Here is a 23,594-nt window from a genome sequence, read left to right as displayed (position 1 = left end):
TTTTAATCCAAAAGAAGATGTACACATAGGCAATGGAAGGGGCAATGGCCAAATCAGGGGTCTCAAAGGGCAAAACACAACTCTTAAGGGGATAGTTCCTTTCTTGCCATGAAATAAATGGGGCTGAAAACAAAGACCCCCCCCACTCCAAGTTCTGGCTCTGCACTCCCTACCTTACTCCCACAAGGTAGTCATCTATCTCCTTATTTCTCTCCCTTTTTCCAATAAAGTGATTTTGTTTCCCCATTTCTCTTCCCTTTTCAATAAAGTCATTTTGTTTCTCCTTCTGAACTTACATCTGTAATTCTTTTATTGATGTAGGTTTTTCTATGAACCGTAGACAAAAATCTACCCTCACAAGACGGGCAGTGGGTCAAAAAGACCATTGTCCTGAGCTCCAGCAGATAGAGCAGAAGTGAGCAACAGAAAGAGGGCCTGTATCAGGCTCCTTGAAAGATTTAAGCCCACTGGAAAAGTGAAGAGAATCTCTGTAATGAAGGCATACCAGACAGACCACAGTAGTTGGTAAGTTGGAGGGATCACCACCTCCCGTTGGAACCTGGCCTATCTTTAGGGGAAGGGCAGCTGGAACCTGCACTAGAACCTTGCAGAAGTTCAAACCAGCAGGAGGTCAGGGAGCTCAACTTGGACCTTGCAGACAGAAATCAGCCTGAACCTCAGAGGACAGTTGCTGGCTTGCTGAGACTAATTGACTTAGAACTGCACACTCTTGCCATGCTGTCTATTTTGACAGAAGAGACATACACAGGAGGCACTTTATTTTTATTTTCAAATTATTTTTCTCTTATTTTTAATCATTTTTAATTTTTATTTTTTCTTTCTTTTCGTTTTCAAATATTTTTCTCCTCTCTCCCTTCTCTCTCTCCCTCTCTCTCCTTCCCTCTCCCCTCCCACCTTGTTCCTAATTTCTCTTTTTGTTTCTCTTCCTGTCCTAACTCAAATTTCTTTTTTCTTTCTTATTCTTTTCTTCTCTCTTTTCCTTAATTGTTGTTAGTTGTTTTTTTTTTCCTCCAGTAAATTTTAATCAATGGTTCTTCTGTATCAGGGAGAGGAGTTGTTTTGTTTGTTTGTTTTTTGGTACTGGGGATTGAACTCGGGTCCTTGCATTTGTGAGGCAGGCGGTGGAACCACTGAGCTAAATCCCCGGCCCAAGGCTTTTCTAATAAAGGGCAAATATCTTCTAATACTACAGCTTCTTCCTTTCACCTCCAAAGGTCTGTCCTGAGCTGAGGAAAGAGGAGACTGGGCCCTGAGTTTCTCAGAGGAAATTCCTAAGTTAATATTTCCTCTGTACAAGATGGGGCACAGAGAGCCAGTTCCAACCCCAATGAGAAAGTATCAATGGACAATAAACAGGCTACTCCCTCCTTCTCAAAAAGGAACTACAGGCTTTGTTTGTTTCTTTATACCAGGGATTGAATTTGGTCCTTGCTCTTTCAAGGCAGACTGTGGCACCACTGAGCTAAATCCCCAGCTTGTCATTGCTTTTGTTGTTTTTTGTTTTGTTTTGAGACAAGATCTCCTGTGTAGTTCAGGCTATCCTTGAATTTACTTTGTAGTCCAGATAGGCCTCAAACACCAAGGCCTCAGCCTCCCGAGTACTAGGATTAACACCACCATGCCCAGCTAGAACTACATGCTTGACACTCAGGTACTTTTCAGTAGGGCAGAGGGCCTCGGGCTCCTCCCCGAGCCTCTCCTTTCCCTCTACCACCAACGGTAATGGGCCAGGGCACAGTTGGCCTCAGCCATCTTGTGCATGTCCTGCTTCCTCTTGATCATGGGGCCCTGATTGTGAAAAGCCTGCAGCAGCTCATGTGACAACTTCTCCGGCATCAGTGTTTGCTGGTACTTATTATCTTGGCGCTAGTGATCATCCACTTCATGGCCAGGAAGTGGCAACATCAGTCAGGTACCTGGTAGAAATGGCCACCCCTGAGGATGAACCTTAAGCTCCTAGAAAAAGAAGAGCAAGACAAACCTAAAGCTCACAAAAGGGAGGAAATTATGAATATCAGAGCAGAAATCAATTCAATGGAGACTAAGAGAATGATACAAAAAAATCAATGAATTGAACAGTTGGTTTTTCAAAAAAATAAATAAAATTGATAAACCCTAGCCAACCTTATCAAAAAAAAGGAAAGAAAAGGCTCAAATTCATGCAGTTAGAAATGAAAAAGGTGAAGTCACAAGAGACCCAGGAGAAATCCAGAGGATCATCAATACCTACTTCAAAAACCTCTACTCTATGAATGAATCTATTTTCTCATTCTTTATGGCTGAGTAATATTCCATTTTATAGGAAAATGGATACATATTGAAGATATACTCCTAAGTGAAATAAATAAGTCCCACATGTGTAAATACCAAATAGTTTCTCTGGTGTGAATAATCTGCAATAATACAGAAGATCCTAATACGATTACTTACATTTAGAAATGTGAAGAAAGGAGCTAAAGGTGTAGGGAAGGTGGGATGGGTAGGGGAAGGGTAAAAAGGGAAAAGAAAAAAATGTGAGATAATGAAAAGATGGAAATAAAGTGGTTGTAGATGGGAAGGGGAGGAGGGGGTGAAGGGAGGGCAGGGACAAGGGGAAAAAATGAGAACAAAGACTTGTCATGTAGAGGTACAAGATCCCAACAATGAATGCAACTGTACTGTATCCCTAAAATGTACCAATAAAAAAACCTCTACTCTAATAAAATGGAAAACACAGCAGAAACAGAAAGATTCCTGAGTACATATGAATTACCAAAGTTGAACAAAGAAGATATAAAAAGTCTAAACACCCCGATTAAAATCAGTGAAATTGAAAATGTAAATAAAAATTTATCAACAAAGAAAACCCCAGGTCCTGATGGCTTCAATGCTGAATTCTATAAGACATTTAGAGAAGATCTATTGCCACTACTCTTTAAACACTTCAGTGAAATTGAAAGGGAAGCAATACTTCCAAATTCATTCCTGGAAGCAAGTGTTACTTTGATTCCAAAACCAGGGAAAGAACCAACCAAAAAAGAAACTACAGGCCTATTTTCCTAATGAGCATAGATGAAAAAATCTTCAAAGAGATACTGGCAAACAAAATACAGATGGTCATCCAGAAGATTATACACCCTGACCAAGTCAGATTTATCCCAGAGATGCAATGATGATTCATATGTAAATCAATAAGTGTAGTACACCATATTAACAGAGCTAAGGACAAAAACCATATGATGATTTCAATAGATGCAGAAAAAGCATTCAACAAAATCCAACACCCATTCATGATAAAAACCCTATAGAAAGGGCTAGGAGATTTAGCTCAGTGGTTCAGCTGCTTGCCTCACAAGTGCAAAGTCCTGAGTTTGATCCCCAGTACCCCCTCCAAAAAAACCCTACAGAAAATTGGAATAGATGGTCTTTATCTCAACCTGATTAAGACTATCTGTGAAAAAAAATAGCCAACGTCATACTAAATGGTCAAAAACTGAAATCCTTCATGCTAAAATCAGGAACAAGACAAGGATGTTCACTATCACCACTCCTGTTCAATATAGTCCCAGAAACATTAGCCATAGCAATCAGACAAGAGGAAGAAATGAAAGGAATAAAGACAAGAAAGGAAGAAATCAAATTGTCATTATTTACTGATGATATTATACTCTACATAGAAGACCCAAACAACTCTTCCAAAAGACTTCTAGACTTAATTGACAGATTTAGTAGAGTAGCTGGATGCAAGGTCAACACTTAAAAAGCAATAGCCTTCTCATACACAAATAACAGAATCACTGAGAAAAAAATTAGGGAAACAATTTTCCCAGTAGCATCCAAAAAATGAAATATCTAGAAATCAATCTAATGAAGGAAGCAAAAGACCTTTACATTGAGAAATACAGCACTCTGAAAAAAAGAGATCGAAAAGGATGTAAGAAAGAGGAAAGACCTCCCTTGCTCCTGGGTGGGAAGAACCAACATAGTGAAAATTCCAAACTTTCAAAACTGCTGTAAAGACTCAGTGCAATCACTATTGAAATACCAACAGTATATTTCACAGAACTAAAGAAAACAATCCAAAAATTCATTTGGAGCCAGAAGAGACCTAGAATAACAAAAGCCATTCTAGGCAACAGAAAAATGACCCAAGTCAAACTCTCCAACTTGAAACTATACTACAAAGCCACTGTGATAAAACTCAGCATGGTGGACTGGGGATTTAGCTGAGTGTTGCTACACCTGCCTCATAAGCACAAGGTCCTGAGTTCAATCCCTGGTACTAAAAACAAAACAAAACAAATAAAACAGCATGGGACTGGCAAAGAAATAGACCCAAGGATCAGTGGAATGGATTAGAAGATACAGAAACAACTCCAGACATACTCAGCTACTTCATCCTTGACAAAGAAGCCAACCAACCTCAGTGGAGGAAAGATAACCTCTTCAATAAATGGTGTCGGAAAAACCGGATTTCAATCTGCCAAAGATTAAAAGTAGACCCCTATCTTTCACCATGCACTAAACTAAAATCAAAGTGGATTAAAGATCTAAATATTAAAATAGAAACACTAAACTTGCTGGGAGATAAGTGAGGTAGAACTCTCAAAGTCATTGGAATAGGGAAAGTCTTTATGAACAAATCCTCAGTAGCAGGGAAACTAGCAAAAAGAATCAACAAGTGGATTCTCAAGAAACCACAAACAGAGCTAAGAGACAACCTACAATGTGGGGGAAAAATTTTACTAGCTGTTCCTCAGACAAAGGTCTACTATCTAGAACATATAAAGAGCTAAAAAAACTCAGACTCCCAAATATAGAGACTGGATTAAAAAATGGGCATCTGAAATGAACAGACATTATTCAGAAAAACAGGTAAAAGCAGCAAAAAATATATATATGAAAAAGGGCTGGGGATTCAGCTCCATGGTGCCGCCACCTGCCTCACTAGCACAAGATTCTGAGTACAATCCCTGGCACCTCCCCCCCCCAAAAAAAAGAAATCAACCAATAACAAATGCTGGTGTGGTTGTGGGGAGAAAGGATCCCTTCTCCATTGTTGGTGGGAGTGCAGATTGGAGCAACCACTATGGAAGTCAATATGGAGATACCTCAGAAAACTAGGATTAGAGGTCCCATTTGACCCAGCTATCCCTCTGCTGGGTATCTTTCCAAAAGAACTAAAAGAATCATACCACAGTGATATATGCGCAACCATGTTTATAGCAGCACAGTTTGTAATAGCTAAAACTTGGAAAACAGCCCATGTGCCCATCAGTTGGAGACTGGATAAAGAAGATGTGGTTTTTCTATAAAATTAAGCACAACTCATCCATAAAGAATGAGAAAGTAGAGACATGTATAATTGAATGGATACATATTGATACCATACTCTTAAGTGAAATAAATAGGACACACATGTGTAAATACTGAATATTTTCTCTGGTGTGAAAAACTAAAAGTGTAAATAAGATTCAAATTGTATAATTGATAATGTGAAGAAGGAAGAAAGGGGCTAAAGGAATAGGGAAGTGGGAAGGGTAGGGGAAAGGAAAAATATGAGAAAAGGCAAAAATGGAAACAAAGTCTTTGTAAATTGGGAAGGGTGGAGGGGGTGAAGGGAGGGCAGGGGAATGGGGAAAATATAAGAACCAAGATACACTATGTAATGGTACAAGATCCCAGTGATGAATGTAACTGTATTGTATACCTACAATGTACCAATAATCTTAATGAAAAAAAAAAGAAGAAGAAAAGAAAGCATCCACTAGAAATTCCTGGCATCTTGATTGTGGACTTCCCAGACTTCAGAAAATACATTTCTATTGTTTAAACCACCTAGTGTGTGGTATTTTGTTATAACATCCTGAGCAGATTAAAATAGGAACATTATTCTAAGTCAAATAAATGAGTCACAAAAGGATTAAAAACTATATGATTCCACTTGTATGAGGTAGTTTGAGTAGTCAAATTCATAGAAACAGAAAACAGAGTAAAGGTTGCCAGAGGATGAGGGAGGAGCAGTGGAGAGTTATTGTTTAATAGGTACAAGTTTCAATTTGGAAAGATAGAAAGTCTTGTGGAGTTGGATGGTGGCAATAGTTGCATAATAATATGGGTTTACTTAATGTCACTGAACTCTACATCTAAAAATATTGGTGATGGTGTTATGTGTATTTTACCATGAAAAATTTTAATGTATAGGGATATGCATTATAGTATTGATGGAAAGCTATACTCTCAGCTTCAATTCTGTACTCCTATCAACATTCTACCCATATTGGCTTCCAGTGTTCTGTCTTGTTTTTCTATCTTACCCACCCTACTTTCATTATCATCCATAATGTGTAACTTCAGCTCATACCTTTCTTCTGAGCTCTACACCTACACTTTTTAAAATGGCTACTGAACATCTCCATTTGTAGGTTCCAGTCACCCCAAACTCACAGCATTCAAATTTGAATTCATTCTTTTTCCCCTCCAAAATCTATTCCTTCTTCCTGTTTGAAAAAAGAGAAAGGGAAGAGATATGTTAATATTCCTCCTCCTTCATTTTCTACTCCCGCTTATACACTTTCAGGTATACTATACTGCCTTGAGGTACTAATCATGTGATTCCCAGAAGTGGACCTTTTTGCCCAAGAGGAAATGCATTTTCATCTTCAATAAACCATGCTGAATGTTTGCTCATAGTGTGCATGATATAGAAAGGTTACTATATCCCTAACCCAAACCAATCCTTGATCTCTCAGTCTGATATTATATAATGAGGATAAGAATCTGGGAGCCTGAGACCAGAATCAGACACAGAATTGTCTATTAGACCACTTAATTGTCTGAAACATCCAGGAATGTTGTCTACTGATATCCTGGAGTCACTGCTGCCCCTAGAACTGGGCATGACTACTCCATACTTTGAAGGGTCTGGCACATCACACACACACACACACACACACACACACACACACACACACACACACTTATTAAAGAACACATAGGTGCCTGTGTCACACAGAATTTGATGTTTATTGTTGTAGTGAAACTTGTAACTTTGGCTAGCAGTGTCACCTCTAGGATAATGCTTCTCCACATCTGTTTCTCTGTGTCTTTAAAATAAAAGGAATCTTCGCCCAAGCTCCATAAAGATTTGCAGATTGTGTCGCTGCTCACATAGAAGAGACATTATTTTCAAGCTGCAGATAAGGAAGAAAGAGTCAAATACTGGGAAATTTAGGGAAGGAAAAAATTCAGCTAATTTGTAAAGCCTTCTGAGACATATGAATGCAATACATTTTACTTAATAAACCAGCATTTATCAGTAGCAAAATATATTGTATTCATACATATGAAGAATGTGTGCTTTTCCCTCCTGTACTTCTTATAAGAGATTTGTCCACTCATTGAGGCCATAGGTACTAATACAACAGTGGTAGATATCATGGAAGATTTGTTTTACTTGATTGTACAACTTCTTGCGCCTTCCAATAGTACTTGTGCTTGACCCTGTATATTAAACTGCCATCTAGTTTCTGGGCTTGTCCAAACTTAACCCCTAATGGATCTGACCACCCCAGTTCATAGTGGACAGTCTGGATTTATGGTTACTTGATGGCTTATGGTCAGGCCTACCATCTCTATTAAGGTGTAGTAGTATGACGCCAGGGATTTAGCTCAGTGGTTCCGCCACCTTCCTCACCTGACTCAAGTTCGATCCCCGGTACCCCCCCCCCGTGAAAAAAAAAGATGTAGTAGTACGTCAGAAGCTGTTTTTAAAAGGTATGTTATTCTCCGTTGCATGTGAGTTGGCTTTGCTCAAAAACTTTGGCTGACTGAGTTGTGATTTTCCCACAGGGGCTTGCCAAAAACTCCACATGGTATCTTTTGGCAATACAAATTTCTCTAATGCCATAAGATCTATTTTTTGTATGTGTCAGGTGTCAGGACTGCTTGAAACTGCATCCTGGACCATAGAGCCTTCTTCTCTTCTTGGCCTCATTCAAAGCTGGTGGCTGCTGCTGTTGCTGTTTTTATTGTTGTTTGCCAGCCAGTGTATAGGTTGAAACAGTAACTCTAGGTGTGAAATGCACTGCTTCCAGAACCCAAAGAAGCCCACCAGGCACTGAAATTTCTTTTTCACAAAGAAGGTGAAAAATGCTCCAATTTTTTCTTTGCTCATCTTTCTATTTCCCCTGATGTACTGTAGATCACACCCATGGCCTAGTGTTTGCTAAACATATGTACTCTACCACTCAGCTATATCCCCAGCCCTGCCTTTATTTTGAAGGGAATCTCCAGCATTCCTCAGACCATCCAACCCTTAAAAAGTATACTTTTTGTGGTGAGCACCTGAATCTTTGTAAGGTTTATCTCCCATCCTTTGTAGTGCATACGCCTTACCAAGGCACCCAATGTGCTGCTCCTTCTGAAGGATGTTTATAATGGTCCAGACATCTTGAGACTATATTATGACAAAAGATATGAGAATTAGTTAAGCCTCGAAGAAAAACTAATTGAATACTCTTCTCTATTCTATGTGAATTTGAACTTTTTCTTGATATTCCATCCTGATAAAGAGAAGAAAGAAAGCATTTTTTAAAAAATAGCTGAGTACTAGGTGCTTGAGGCCATATTAATCTCCTCTAATAAAGATACTATATCTGGTATGGTCAATACAATTTTCCTACTAATTGGTTGAGTTTGAAATGACTTATATCATCCACAAGGCTTTACATTTTGCAGAGAGGAAGCCTCCCGAATTAAATGAAAATATAATTGGGATCACACCCTTACATTCTCTAGATCTTAAAAGATGACACTGAACAACATCACATGAAGGCCAGAAGAAATGTGATAACCTGAAAAAAAAGATGACACTGATCTCTGCCATCCTCTCTAGGATGTTTTCATGTGCTCTCTTGGCCACAGATGAGGAGTACAGTTTCAGAAGCATTCACTTGGCATTCTCCTCTATAAATAGCTCTGACTCCACAGGCAAACAAACTACACTGCTGTTTGCACCAACTACCAACTATATCTATCCGAAATATACATTCAGAGGTCAGGAAAATAACCACTGAGTGGGTCTGTGGACCCGATACACCCATTGTGAACCAGACCTAGACTAGGATCTAATTTAATATCTGGCCTTATATCACCCAATCAAATCTGGGAGCTATGATGACATCTTGAGTCTCTGGGTATCAATATCAGCTCATAATCAGTGTTCACCTTCCCTAAAAATGTTCAGGTATCCTCTCCTTGGTGTACAGTTTCCTGAGTCAATAGAAACACCAGAGAAATTTGTTACACATTTATTACTTGGTCCTTCTGCCTGGGTACTCAGCCTTTCCTTCAAATCATGTGTTCTACATTAAAAAAAAAAAAAACTAACTTAGGACCAGAAGCTGGGTGAGAGATTTTGATTGAGGCAACTTCCCTAGCTTCCCAAACATCTTTAACTTCTTTTGGTTGTACAAATTGTTACCTACTTACATTCCCCAGGACACTGTGATCCATGTCCTATTTATCTCTTAACCATCTACACAGCTAAAGCATCATAGTCTATTAACCATCTCTGGAGGTCTGTACAGGTTAGGCCTTCCCACCTGCCCCCTAAAGTGCATTATGCTATTTTTATCTACCTGCCTTCTGACAATTAAACGCAGTCATCTAGGGGCCAGGGATGTAGCTCAGTGGCACCATGCCTGCCTTACAAGCACAAGGTCCTCAGTTCAATTCCCAGTACCAAAAAAAATGCAGTCATCTGTTTCAGAGTCATTACCATTTCTATCATTAATCTTTTTTCCTTAATATTCTCTCTTACTCTGAGCCTTAGTCTGCAAAGGAGCACCAGTAGTGAACTTCTTAAGAGATATTAATGGTCCTCTCACCAGTACATTCCTTATAGTTTTGGTAGTGTGCCCTTTGGGTATTCCTGCAGAATATAGTGTGCTGGAGGATTTTTTTAGCCTTAAATAACATAATCATTCTCACTTCTCTGAATCTTTAATCCCTCCTTCCACCATCTGCTATGACAAGTCTGCCATTTATACCTCACTTAATGTAGGCTACTCTTTTCTCTATACTTTCAGGGATCACCTTAGTGAGTTCATATCAACTCCAAGAGGCTCCTGAGAAAGCATCTTCAAATTGATTCATTCTCCTGTACTCAATTTTTTTATATTCCAGCCCCCCAATCAAGGGCCTCAGAACTCAGAATGTAATCCAGTGGTGACTCCTTCAGCACCTTCTAGTACCTGCTAGCTAAATTAGGTTGTTCTCCTCTTTGTTGGTATAGTCCCTTTCCTTCCTTATTATATTCAGCACGTTCTCAGCTAGGTTTCACTGTGAATTACCCTTAGTTATAGGCTTAGTGTCCAGGATGGGAAGTGGGGGCAGATTTCAAGGGAAATCCATGTTCTCTTATAGGGGGAAGGGCTGTGAACCTTCAAGCAAAGTAAAGTGCTATTCCTTAAGAGGGAACTGTGGGACATTTCTGAATACTCAAGGATTCCAGAGAATCTGGAGATATAATATTTTTAGAAACATCATTCAAAAGGTCCCATCCCATGTGTCAGCATCCCATTCCTTCCTAACCAGGGCCCTGATCTTAATATAGAAGACTTGTCTTGATTGAACTTTTAATTTTCTTTGAAGCCTGCTTTCAATAAAATCCTGGGTCTCATCCTCAGATTGCTCTACCTCTACCTGGAAAAGATGAAAGCTGCTTTATACACTGAATAAATCTTACTTTCAGGCATAGCTTTTAATTGTTGGTTAATTTAATTAGCCTTTTCATTATTTTTTCTAGGTGTCAAACAAAATAAGCAATAATCATTTGATTCCCTGGCCTTCCTTTATTCAATATTTCCCTCATAGTTCTCGAAGTTCTGATACATAGTACCAGTCACCACATTCCTTACCACCATGTCAACTCAGTAAACCACCAGGGGACACTCTAACAATTCTGTCACCTCATTCCAGAAACCTATCTATACTACGTACCACCAGTGATGGGGTGTTCATTGCCAACTGGCCAGCAGGTGATCCATCTCCAAATTTCATTAGAATGTTTGCTTTCCTGTACCAACTCTTGTAGTTTGGCTTCCTGGAGAACAGACTAGGAAACAGAGTTCATCACGGAGAACGTTTATTAAAGAATACTCTTGGGATCAATGCCTGTGGAAGGGAAAAGAAGAAAGCAGGATTGGACAGAGGGATAAGATAAGCTATCTCAATTGTGAACAAGAAGACCATGTCCATTAGTCATTGGATGTGAAAAACACCCATTGAGGGGTACAACCTTGGACGAGGTACCTGTCTTCCGAGGCACTTCCCAAACAGGGCTGACAGATGAGGGCTGTCTATTGGCAGCACTCCTAGCAACTGAGTAACATATTCTATATTCCTGAAGGGATACCAGGGGAGAAGATGGCAGAGTCTATTACAGAATGATATCATTACTTTACAATAGAAAGTTACTAGCCATCAAATGCTAGAATTGAGAATAGTTTAATTTTTACATTACAGTATTTATGTATTTAGCCATTTATTGCTTTACTTAAAATTTGAAGTGAAACCTTACAAATATTAAAACATGAATATGTGAGTCTCCACTTCGGCTTTTGTTGTAGGCCCCTCCAGTACTATTTACAGGCCTGCTGATTCTGAAAATAACTGTCTTTATGTCCACTTTCTGTCTTTCTGTTCTTCTGTCTGTCCATCTTTCTACCTTTCTGTCCATATATTCATTTGTCTGTCCAGCTTTCTGTCAATTTTTAGGTCTCTTTTTTTCAGTCTTTCTTTCTGTTTCTATCCATATGTTGACCCATTTCTTGGTCTGTCTGCCCTTTTTTCCATTGGGCCATTGGCCCATAATTTGGGCCAATTACCTAAAAATTCCTGATTTATTTTGTAAATATCGAGAGTATACCTGAGTTTTTTGTTTGTTTGTTTGTTTGTTTGTTTTTGATACCGGGGATCGAACTCGGGTCCTTGCGCTTGCAAGGCAGGCCACTGAACCGCTGAGCTAAATCCCCAGCCCCAAGAGTATACATGAGTTTTTAAATGGCCATCAGTCTAACACCTATAAAAACTATTAACTTGCACAGAGTATACAGATTATTTAAACGCATATCTTTTCAAAAAGTGCTTTATATACTTTTATGGCCTATTTTTCCAATTTGAAATTATATCCTGAATTTTTTCATATAAATTAATACAGATGTCCATCAAATTTTTCAATGTTAGACTGGCAGAATGGGTCAAAAAGCAAGATCCAACACTATGCTGCATACAAGAAACACATTTAAATATAAGACTTCTATCAGAAGTGTTTTTGAAAATATGGTAGTTTATCTTTTCACTCATTTAATAGTATCTCACAGATGAAAGGTTTTTAATTTTAATTAAGTCAATTTACCAATTTAAAAAAACATTTGGTGGCCAAGGATTTAGCTCAGTGTTTCTGCCGCCTGCCTCGCAAGTACAAGGACCAGAGTTAGATCCCTGGTACCAAAAAAAATTTCAATGTTACTTTGATCATTTATACTTTTTCACCTTTCATAATAATTGGAAAATAGACAGCTTTGTACAAGTCAATTATTTGCCTAGTTACTATGCGTAAACATCTACAAATGCAATTACTAGGTCAGAGGGCATGCACATGTTAAAGGTTTCTGAAGCACCTATCTAACGAACCTCACACTTTGTATCTTCTTCATCTCACGGTTTGAGAGTTCCCCTCCTCCCATACCCTCACCAACACTATGGGGTGGGAGACAAGTGGGTCTTCTCCTCCATGGGTCCTAACAGCACTCTCTATGGTTCCATGAAGGCTCCCTCCAAACAACCTTATAAAAGAAATCTGAAACAGGCACTAGAAATCAAGCTTTCCTCCACTACAGTTTATTATTTCAAAACATATCTCTTATTCATTACCAACACTGTCATTGACCAAGAAACAGAACGTGTTGCTGTCACGTGCCTCCAGAACCCTAAAATAAAATTAACTCTTTCTTTATGTCTTCAGGGTAGGCTGCAGCAGAAGAGATCTCTGGCTTCCTTCCCGCCCCTACCATTCCCAGCCACCAGTGAAATTTCATGCTTTTCTCATCACCCGCCAGATCTATGGCAGTTAACTTCCTAACTAGATTTCTGATCTGTAGTCCCCATTTCTGTCCCCACCCCAACTCAGTCCTATCCTACACACAAAGCAGCTAGACTGTCTTCCTTTCATCCTGTCATTCCTCTGGTTACGAAAGGCCTCGTTGTCTCCCAGGGGCAGAGTAGGGTAATATCCAGACACCCCAGTTCAGCAACTGGATGAGCTCCAAAAAAGAGAGAGTAAGACTCCCCTCAACCACTGACTCTACCCGCATCCCCCTGCTCTCCTCTCCACATGCTCTACTCCAGGCAGATCAGTGTCTTCTCTGGAAAAAGTCCCATCCACCTCCACGTCTTTCTTCCACCGTTCTTCTTTGCGTGCCCTTTTGCATCTTGTCCTTCAAGCTCTTCTCTGTAAAACTCCCTGAACACCTTTGTGTGCAGCAGTTTTTGGTGCCTCGAAGAACCTTTGGAAACCATCTGTCCATGACTGGAAGCCTCTGATTTTGTACTTTTTGTTTCATATATCTTGACTTTCCAAACAGATTTTAAATTCAAAGACAAGGACAATGTCTTTTTATTTTTGCTTAAAACACACAACTTTATTGATGACATAAATATAAAATCTCAAATATATAAACATAAGTCCACACAAAGGACCAATGATTACCTTACTTATGAAGAATCAGGTCAGTTTTTGCTCATGAAGCATACTAAAAATATCTCAATCCAGACAAGATAAAAATTGACATGTATTTTTCAGTACAAGTTTGAATTCTTTTGGTGTTCATAAAATGGTTCATGTATGGACCATAATAGGTAACATCAGTTTTGGTATTATAATGCAGCTTAAAATGTGCGCTACTTTCAGACTGCAAAACCAAAATATTACTCACATTTGTTTGGGAATATATATTTAATTAGAGTTTATTTATTAATATCTCAACCCTTTCTTTTACCTCTGGATCATTGCATTCTGCTGCTAAGGCTCGAAGTTTCTTGGCACAGGCTTTAGGTCTTTGGAATAGGAAATAAAGAGAATTTTTACTGAATTTGTCCTGGGTAAATGCTTTTGCTCTTCTTTTAAAATGGTAATTTATATTCTCAAATAGTGAGAGAGCATTAAGAATATTCTCTTTTGTCTCCTTCTTGCTAAAAATGTTAATCAGAGATGTTGGTGCATTGGCAATGAGCAAGTCTTTTGTCATAGATGGATTTTTAGAGAAGTTCACAAGCATTCCCAAAACGTGGTCTTTAGTTTCTCCACTTCCCACAGTTAACAAACGAAGAAATTCTGAAATATAATTTGTAACCATATGCTGATATTCACTAGTTATAGTCAGGTGTCTTATCAATCTTAGTCCAGCCAGCTGCACATTTGAGTTCAAGGGATAGGTGACAGTATCTTCACATACTTGGTTTAAATATGTCTTAACCTGTCTGTGGTTTTCAGCAGCTACTGAGATGTTATTCAGTGCATTTAAGGCCTTCTGCCTAACACTTGGATAGGGATTATTCAGCAAGCTTTCAATAACTGAGATTCCGCCTACATTACGAACAATTTCATGGGAATAAGGATAATCAATACTGTTATACAGAGCATTGTTAGCTATTTCATGAACAGAAGGATCTTCCGTCATCTCGATCATGCAAATGAGTTTTTCAAAATCTTGTGGATCCAAATTAGCTTCACGTTTACAACGGCAGGGCCAGGGACGAACCTTCTCCCCAGCCCTGATCTGCTGTCTGAACTCATCTTCAGCTGGGAAACTGGACTCGTTTTGGTGTTGAAATTTCATTTCTGACCAGATCACGGCTCCGTCCCATGAGCCCATTCCTGCCCCAGGGACCATGGATGGATATGTCCCTCTTGACTCTGCTGACTTTTTAGCTTTAGCCTTGGGTGTAGATTTGTCCTCACTTCTGCTTTCATTACCAGTACAGAACCAAGACCTTATATCAACTCCATCAGCAGCCTCAAAATTATCCTTGATGCTTGTGTTTTCCCCAATCTTAGACTTAAAGTTGACATCTTTTTCACTCTGGGATCTGAACTCATTACTGTTATCACTCTCAGCCCAAAACAAGGACCTTAAACTGATCTCCTCAATATCAGGGCTGGATGCTTCGCTTAGCTCATCCTCATCTACATCCCTAGCGAAAGCCCAAGCCCAAGACCGTATGCCAGCCTCTTTCTTAACCCCAAGCCCAGACCCCTTAGTGGTTGCAGGCCTATCCCAGGGCCAAGATCCTATCCTGGCTGCAGTGCCAATATCAGCTCCAGCCTCAGCTCCAGCCTCAGCCCCAGTCTCAGCTCCAGACTCAACCCCAGCCTCAGTCCCAGTCTCAGCTCCAGACTCAGCCTCAGCCCCAGCTTCACCTCTAGCCTCTGCCTCTTCCTCAGTGTCAGCTTCAGTCTCAGCCTCAGCTCCAGCTTCAGCCTCAACTGCAGCTCCAGTATCAGATCCAGACTCAGCCCTCACACAGGAACCCATACAAGCTGCCTCTTCAGATCTGTTCCAGGATCCGATACTAGCCTTATTCTCATCTCCAAACTCAGAACTAATGATGGTCTTTTCCTTAGGCCCTGATGTGGATTCTACACTGGCCTCATCCTTGCCATCAGGCCTGGACACAGTATCAACCTCTTCCCTTGTACAGCCCCAAGACCCTATAAAGGCCTCACTACCAGGTGCAAACCAAAATCCTTCACTGGTTTCCTCCTCAGCACTGACCAGAAATCTTCCACTGGCCTGGTCCTCAGAACCCAGCCTAGACCCTCCACTGGCCTCATTCCCAGACCTAGACACAGCCCAGGATTCTCCACTGGTCTGCTCCCCAGCACCAGCCCAGGTACTTCCTCCATGGGCTTGATCCTCAAATCCAGATTTGAAGCAACCAACAGCCTTATCACCAGGCCCAACCCAGGACCCTCCACTGACCTGACTTGCAGTGCCAGCCCAAGATGCACCACTGGACTGGTCTGTGGGATCTGGTCTAGATGCTCCAATAACATGGACTCCAGCCCCAGTCCAGGAACCTCCTCCACTGGACTGATCCTCAGACCCTGGTGTGGACACTCCACCAGGCTGGTTCCCAGCACCAGCCCAGAACCCTGCTCCAATGGCCTGATTCCCAAATCCAGGTTTCAAACAGCCACCAGCCTGATCCGCAGCCACAGCCCAGGACACTCCACTGATCTGACTCCCAGGGCCAGCCCAGGATCCACAAAGAGCCTGGTTCGTGAGCACTGGCCTGGCACTTCCAAAATGCTGACCTCCAATCCCACCCCAAGATTCGCCCCCACTAGTCTGACTACCAGTGTAAGTACAGAACCATCCACTGGCTTGGTTCACAGTTCCAGGCCAGGAACCTGCATTAGTCTGATCCCTGGGGCTCAGCCCAGATTCTCTACAAGACTGGTCCTCAGCATTAGTCCAGCATCTTCCTCTACTGGCCTGATCTTCAAATACAGGCTTTGCCTCACCACCAGCCAGGTCTCCAGGCCCAGCCTGAGATTCTCCATTGGCCTGGTCCACAACCCCAACCAAGAACCTTCCACTAATTTGATCTCCAGAATCTGCCCATGATCCTCCACTGGACTGATCCTCAGGCCCTGACTTGGACACTCCACCAGTCTGGCCAATAGTCCCAGTCTCAGTCCAGGACCCTCCTCTGGCCAAGTTCCTAGTGCCAGCCCAGGATGCACCACTGGAATGGTCTTCAGACCCTGGTGTAGACCCACCACCAGCCTGTTCCCCAGTGCCAACCCAAGATGCACCATTAGACTGATCTATAGGCCCAAGCCTTGACCCTCCACTGGCTTGGTCTGCTGTGTCAGCCCAAGACCTTTCACTAGACTGATTCTCAGATCCTACACTGGGCCTTTGCTCACTGGCCTGATCCTCAAATCTAGGTTTGGACTCACTGCCAGACTGATCAACAGTCCCAATCCAGGATCCTGCATTGGCCTGGTCCACAGCACCAGTCCAGTATCCAATACTAACTATATTTCCAGCCCCAGCCCAAGACACCCCACTAGCCTGATTTTCAGCCACAGTCCAGGAACCTCCACCAGTCTGGTCCACAACCCAGGATAGCCCAGTGGCCTGGACCGCAGGCCAAGAAACCTCACTAACCTGACCTACAGCCCAGGGCCCTCCAATGGCCTGGTTCCCAGAGACAACCCAAGAGGCTCCACTAACCTGGTTCTCGGCCCCAGTCCAGGATCCTCCAATGGCCTTGTTCTCAGCCTGCACCCAAGAACCCCCAACTTTGTCCCCAGCCCAGGATGCCTCATTAACCTGACTTGCAGCCCAGAGCCCTCCACTGGCCTGGTCCCCAGGTCCTACCCAGGACCCAAGAGCAGCCTGATTCTCAGCCGTAGCCCCAGCCCAGGACTTAACAGTGGTCTCATCACAAGCCACAGCCCACGAACTAACAATACCAGCCTTGTCACCAGTTCCACTCCAAGATCCAATATTGGTTTCATTTTCATCAGCCCAGGACACACTGTTCTCCCAGTCTCCATCCATAGCCTGCAACCTAAATTTGATCCATCGCTCAGCAGCAATCCAATCCTCAACACCAATCCCATTCCAGTAATAACCATGAACGTTAGACTGAGTTTTTCTGCAGGCTTGAGCATCTGGTTCACCCTCACCCTGTGCAGTGGGCATGGCTTCAGCCTCAGGCTTTGCATAGATCATATCTTCTGCTGTAGCTTCTGCCTCAGACCTGGACATACCCTTGTCCATTATCCCAAGCAAAATCTCATCCTGGGAACTGGCCACCATCTGCTGTTGAGCAGAGACTTTTGTACCTTTCTGGTGCCCTGCTTTAGGCATAGCACTGGAATTGCCTCTGCCCTTATTCCTGGCATTAAGCAAGGCCTCATTCTGAGAAATGGTCAGAGCCTGGGGCTGAGAAGAGCTCATTATACCTCCCTCAGCCTCTGCCTTAGGCACAGCACTGGGACTGCTCCTGACCTTATTCCTGGCACCAAGCAAGGTCTCACCTTGGGAACTAACCACGGTCCAGGACTGGGAAGAGCCCACTGTACCTGCTCCAATCTCTGCTTTAGGCACATTATAATTAACCCTGACTTTACTCCTGGCACCAAGCATGGTCTCATCCTGGGAACTGGCCACAGTCTGGGACTGGGGAGAGTCTTTTATACCTGCCCCAGCCTCTGGCTTATACATAGCAATGGTGTTGCCCCTGATCTTAGTCCTGGTACCAGTGATGGTTTCACCCTGGAAATTCGCCAAAGCCTGGGGAAAGGCAGAACCTGTTATAACCACTCCAGTCTCTGTCTTAGGAACAGCACTGAGATTACCTTTAACCTTATTCTTGGCACCAGGCAAGGCCTCACCCTTGTAACTATTTACAGTCTGAGGCTGGGCAGAGCCTGTTGTAGCTGCCCCAGTCTCTGCTTTAGGTACAACACTGCGATTGCCCCTGGACTTATTCTTGGCAGCAATCAAGGTCTCACTCTGGGAACTGACTACAACCTGGGGCTGGGCAGAGTCTGCTGTAGCTGTCCTTGCCTCTGTCTTAGACACAGCACTGGGATAGGCCTTGAATTTATTCTTAGTACCCGGCAAAGCATCACCTTGGGAAATGACCACAGTCTGAAGCTGACCACAGTTTCTGTGGTCTGCCTTAGGCCCTGCTTTAGAAATGGCATTAGAATCACCCCTACCATCAACCCTGGAATCAGGCAAGGCTACGGCTTGGGTCTTGGTCCCAGCTTGAGATTGTGAATATATTTTCATGTCTGGACCAACTCCTGCCTTACACTTGGCTTTGGCTTTGCCCCTAGCTTTACCTTTAGTATTAGGTAAGGCTTCACCCTGGCCCGGGGCCATAGCCTGAGCTCCCTCCTTAGTCACAGCATTAACAGTGCTCTTAGCCTTGATCCTACAATCAGGCAAGGCATCACCCTGAACATTGACCACAGGCTGAGCCTGGGTATAGGACAATATGTCTATCCCAGCTCCTGCCTTAGCCATGACGCTGAGATTGCTTCTGGTCTTATGGCTATTATCGGGCAAGGCTTCAGCTTGCAAATTGGTCCTCATGTTTGCCATGGCACTTGCTTTAACCATGGCATTTGGGTTTCCTCTACCCTTAACCCTGGCATCAGGCACAGACTCAGCCTGAGCACAAGCTACAGCTTGAATCTGAGCAGTAGCGCGTATGACATTTCCAGTAATTGCCTTAGGTATGACACTGATATCAACCCTGGCACCAGACATTGCCTCAGCCTGCTTCTTGGCCACAGTCGGAGGTTGTATTATACAAGCTCTCACATTTGTCCCCATCTCTGCCTTACACATGGCAGTGACATTACCCTCCATATCAACCCTTGTCCCAGGCATGGCCTCGGCCCGGCCCTTGACAACAATTTGAGGTTGAGGAGAGGCCCTTGTATCAACCTTAGACACTGCTTTACACATGGTTTTGATATTTCTCTTGTCCTCAGCACCAGGCATGTCATCATCTTGGATCTTGGCCATAGCCTGGGACCGTGCACAGGACTTTATGTCCATGCCTGCCACTGCCCTGGACATAGCATTAGGATTTTTCTTAGTATCAACTATAGTACCAAACCTACTGTCAGACTGAGTTGTAAGCACACTCACAGTCTCTTCCAGGGCTCTTGTTTTGCTTTCAACCACAATTCCAGTCTTGTTCATGGTCCCAATCTTGACCACTTCTTTGGTCACTGCCAAAACCTCACTCTGTGTTACCATTACTCTGTTGATCTCTGTCTCTTTTTCAGCCAATGTCTGGGTTTCGGCTTTGGTCTGGGTCATTGCTTCTTTTTTGGCCTCTGTCTTGGAGACCAGTGCCCAAGCTTTAGCCTTGGTCTGTGTCACTGCCTCTTTCTTGACTATTTCCCCAGCCTCAAAATCAGTTTGAGTCATTGCCTCTTTCATGGACACTTCCCTAGCTTTGACCTTCGCTTCAGTCAGAGTCATTGCATCTGTCATGACCAGTGTTCTAGCCGCTGATTTGACCCCTGATTGAATCTCTGTCTCTGCCCCAACCATTGCCTGAGAATTGGCTTTGGATCTCTCTATAGCAGTAACCTTGATCTCTCTTTCAGACCCAGACTCACTTCCTTCTCCAGTTTCTGATCCAGTCTTGTCCTTGGGTCTAGTCTCAAGCTCCACCCCAACCATGGCTTCACTCATGGCCAAAGTCTGGTTCTGTACCCCAACCACAGTCTCCATCTTGACTCTGGACCCATCTCTGGCAAGTCTGGTCACACTCTGAGATCTTCTTTTGGTTAATCTGTAAAGGTAGTAGCAAGTGCCAGCCCAGATCGCCAGTCCCGCAGTCACCCAGCCCACTTCCTGAACACGGCCCATGTAATCACCCTTGCTGAAGACACAAATAAAGTACAGGGGGGCTCACTTGGGCTGGGGAAAGAAGGTGATAGGCTTAGATGTAGATCTATGAGGGTGCTGATCTTCAGCCACTCAAAGGCCACTACAGCTGCCACTGGAAGTAAACCTAGAAGTGGAAAAGGGAAATGAACAAAATTTTGTCTTCTAAATCTACTCTACCATTCAGGTAGATAAACAAATAGGAAAAGGTAGAAAAGGCTCTTCATGGGAGAAGAGGATGATTAGTGCGCCCTCTAGCCTTTATTTCATCCTCTCCCCATCTTCCCCAATACTCCCAAATTTTCCCCAAGGTACTTCATATACCGAAAAAATAGTGCTGAGGATGGTGGGAGGGCTTGGCATTCAGTAGGAGAGATCAAGAAGCCCAGACTTTGATTTTTACTGGACTTGCTCTGATCATCATTATTCCTATAAGTCTCAATTCTCATACAAACCTGTAATGATCCAAGGAAGTTCTCTCCTCTGTTCCTCTCTTCTTTGGTAATACACCCTAAAGTAGATATATAAATTCATGTGAGCTTTGAACCTAGAGATGGACAAAGAGAGGGACAGGTTAGAATGGAGAGTTCATTCTTGATAGGATAGATACATTACTAGCAAATGCTCTTTACTCCTCCAGTTCAGCCCAGTCCCCCAGGTACTGTCACACTCTATTCCCTGCACCAAAAATAAGGTGAAGGTTTGAGATAAGTGACAGACATGATGGGAAAGACATCTGTAAAGAGTGAGGCTGAACATCCTCTAGACTGGTCACTGGCCCTTATTGGATACATGTTGCTCCACTAACCCACCCGAGAGGTTTACCCTGGAAGTCCTCACCGTCTTGCCAGTCTGTACTGATCAGAAACATTTTTCTCTTTCTTTCTTTGCTTCCAGTGATCTCAAGTTCTGCAGCAGACAAGCAGGCAAGTCTATGGACAAGAAGACAATTAGGAAGTTATAGAAACTGAGTCCTTGGTAAAATAGATAAGCACCCTATTACTTGCACCAGTTCTCGCCTTGCTAGAGTCCATCTCCAGTATACTAATGTGTATCATCCTATGATTCCTTCCTCAAGTCTTCTGTCATACCCTAGTCCACCTTTGTCCTAATATTCCTACTGTTTGGTGCACTGAAATCAATAGGGAATATGTCAGCATTGTTGAAAGCTGGAAGAGTGTAGAAGCAGCAGAATGCCCTCCACTGAGTCCTTCTCAAGTGTCAAAACACCTGCTTAGCCAACCCTCTCCTGTCATCCTCAGGTACTGCCTACCTTCACAACTTCCATAGTTCCAGGCCAGTCTCTCCCTCTTTCCCTTGTTTCCAGTGGTAAATAGGTCTACTGAAAGGCCACAAGAAGATCTAGGAACACAAAGAAAGGGGGAGGATGAATGTTGAGTAGTTGTCATATCCTGGTATCAAAGACATGGGTCCTCTCACCTCCCTTTCTGGATTTAGAGACCATTTTGAGAAGGAAGAATCTAGGGCTTCTCTAGGACCAAATGGACAGAGTAGAAAAAGAAGACAGGAAAAATAAAAGGGGAGGCAAATTATTTTAAAACCACCTGTGGAATCCTAAGAATGTTCCCCATTTCCTTCACCAAGACGGTTGGGTAAGTGGGAGTATCTGAAAAACTGAAGGGCCGCAGAAGGGCTGGAAGCCCCCAGATACCATGACTCTAGAATCATGGCTGACTGCCATCTGCTTTCCCTGAAATCCATTTGTAAGAATCTTTAGCAAAAGCGACAAGGTGTAGGAGAGAGCTTTTGCTTCTGCAAAGTCATCCTTCCACTCAAAGGCTATCTCAAAAAATGATAATATTCTTTGATACAATTTGTACTTTCTCAATATTATCTGAGTACAAATAAAATCACCTGTAGAAAATTTTGCTGTCTTTCTTGGTTTTCAAGATACCATTTAAGTTTAAAGTCTGAAGCTTGGTAAGAAATCATAGTTTAGGAAAAGTTCCTTAGTTAGCCCCACTCCATATCACAATCAGATATCACTTCCTGAATTCATACAGAACTTCAACGATTTAATACCCATGCTCACACTAACCTTCATAGGTCCTGTGCAGTTTTCTCTTCTCCTGACCTCATCTCAGTACTACACCAAACTATCATCTAAAAGACAGGAGAAAGTAAAGACACTGCTTAGACCAACACCCAGGCAACAGATCCCAATACTTGATTTAACGGATTCTCAAACCAACTGTCAAATCCCTCTCCCCTAGTTGTGAGACACCACCCCATCAATCCCGCTGTCCAGTCACTAAGGCCCACCATTTTCTCCGCAAACGCCACCGTGGCACGTCTTTTCCTCTCCCACGAGCCGGAAGCTAGTGGACATGTGCAGTCAGGGATTAGAGTTAGAGAGGACGGACACCTCAATCCGTTTCCCTCTTGATATAGTCTCCCCATCAGCGGCCCTGTCAAAGCCCCCCCCCCCCGGTTCCACTGCACAGATTTAGCTGAGCACTGGAGACTCAGAAGAACAAGAGGCCAAGGATCCTTGAACTTGAGCTAACACAGACGCTCCCCCCACGTCCCATCCCCATACTACGTCAAGGTCCGAAAGCAGCTGCGGCCAGGCCGCGTTGCGCGGGCCCTGGGGCCCTTACCTGCTCCGCTTTCCTAGGCCCGCTGCCAGCCCGCCCTACGCAGGGCTGCGTGGAGCTGGTAGCTAGAGGAGAGTGACGACTGCACCTAAAGCTGCGTCGCTCTGCAGCTCGGGGTCACGTGAGGCCTGTGCGTCATCGTTAGCCCTCTTCCCCCACAACCCCCCACCGACTCACAGGCTGTCAACAGGATACCCCCCCACTTCCGCACTCACAGGACCCCCTCCTTCTCCCGTCTGTACTCAGTGCCCCAGCGCTCACCACCCTGTCACTCATCTCAGTCCTCTCCAATCTAAGAGCCCACAAGTGGCATCACCGCCTTGAGGTTGGAGTTTACTGGTCTCTGGTTACCAGGGAGGTCTTGCATCCCCCACCCACTTCCAGGCCTTGGCTGTAGTCTTTCCTGCATCGTTGAGTAAAAGCAATGCTCCCCACTCACCCCCCATCCCCCGCCCCCGTACAATGTGCCCTCCCT

General features: G+C 43.1%; 1 protein-coding gene across 7 annotated transcripts; it reads right to left on the bottom strand.

The window, feature by feature from the left end:
• Window positions 1–7,005: 7,005 nt before the first annotated feature.
• Window positions 7,006–23,340, bottom strand: Armcx4 (armadillo repeat containing X-linked 4). Of its 7 annotated transcripts, none has more exons than XR_780111.1 (9): window positions 23,123–23,340; window positions 22,561–22,625; window positions 21,775–21,863; window positions 21,342–21,433; window positions 20,957–21,048; window positions 20,530–20,628; window positions 11,005–11,178; window positions 8,347–8,458; window positions 7,006–7,193 (listed from the first exon to the last, which is right to left on the bottom strand). XR_780111.1 is itself a non-coding variant. In XM_033760246.1 (7 exons), exon 7 carries the CDS (start codon window positions 20,343–20,345, stop codon window positions 14,025–14,027), a length of 6,321 nt encoding a protein of 2,106 aa, XP_033616137.1. In that variant the 5' UTR covers window positions 20,346–20,406; window positions 20,530–20,628; window positions 20,957–21,048; window positions 21,342–21,433; window positions 21,775–21,863; window positions 22,561–22,625; window positions 23,123–23,340; the 3' UTR covers window positions 13,462–14,024. The 7 variants fall into 7 exon arrangements, 4 of the variants coding, with proteins under 4 accessions (XP_033616137.1, XP_010621718.1, XP_010621720.1 ...); XR_780112.1 differs by having other exon boundaries at window positions 8,398–8,458; XR_780113.1 differs by lacking the exon at window positions 20,530–20,628.
• Between the last annotated feature and the right edge of the window lie 254 nt (window positions 23,341–23,594).

Source organism: Fukomys damarensis, unplaced genomic scaffold (genome assembly GCF_012274545.1).
Source record: "Fukomys damarensis isolate Sample0158 unplaced genomic scaffold, DMR_v1.0_HiC HiC_scaffold_39, whole genome shotgun sequence".
Taxonomy (NCBI): domain Eukaryota; kingdom Metazoa; phylum Chordata; class Mammalia; order Rodentia; family Bathyergidae; genus Fukomys; species Fukomys damarensis.
The sequence above is the reverse complement of the archived record's forward strand: the minus strand, read 5'-3'. Positions and strand labels throughout refer to the sequence as shown.

Bases quoted from the DNA above. Each gene is read 5' to 3' on its own strand.
- Armcx4 (XM_010623416.2), bottom strand. From the start codon at position 20,483: ATGGGCCGTGTTCAGGAAGTGGGCTGGGTGACTGCGGGACTGGCGATC.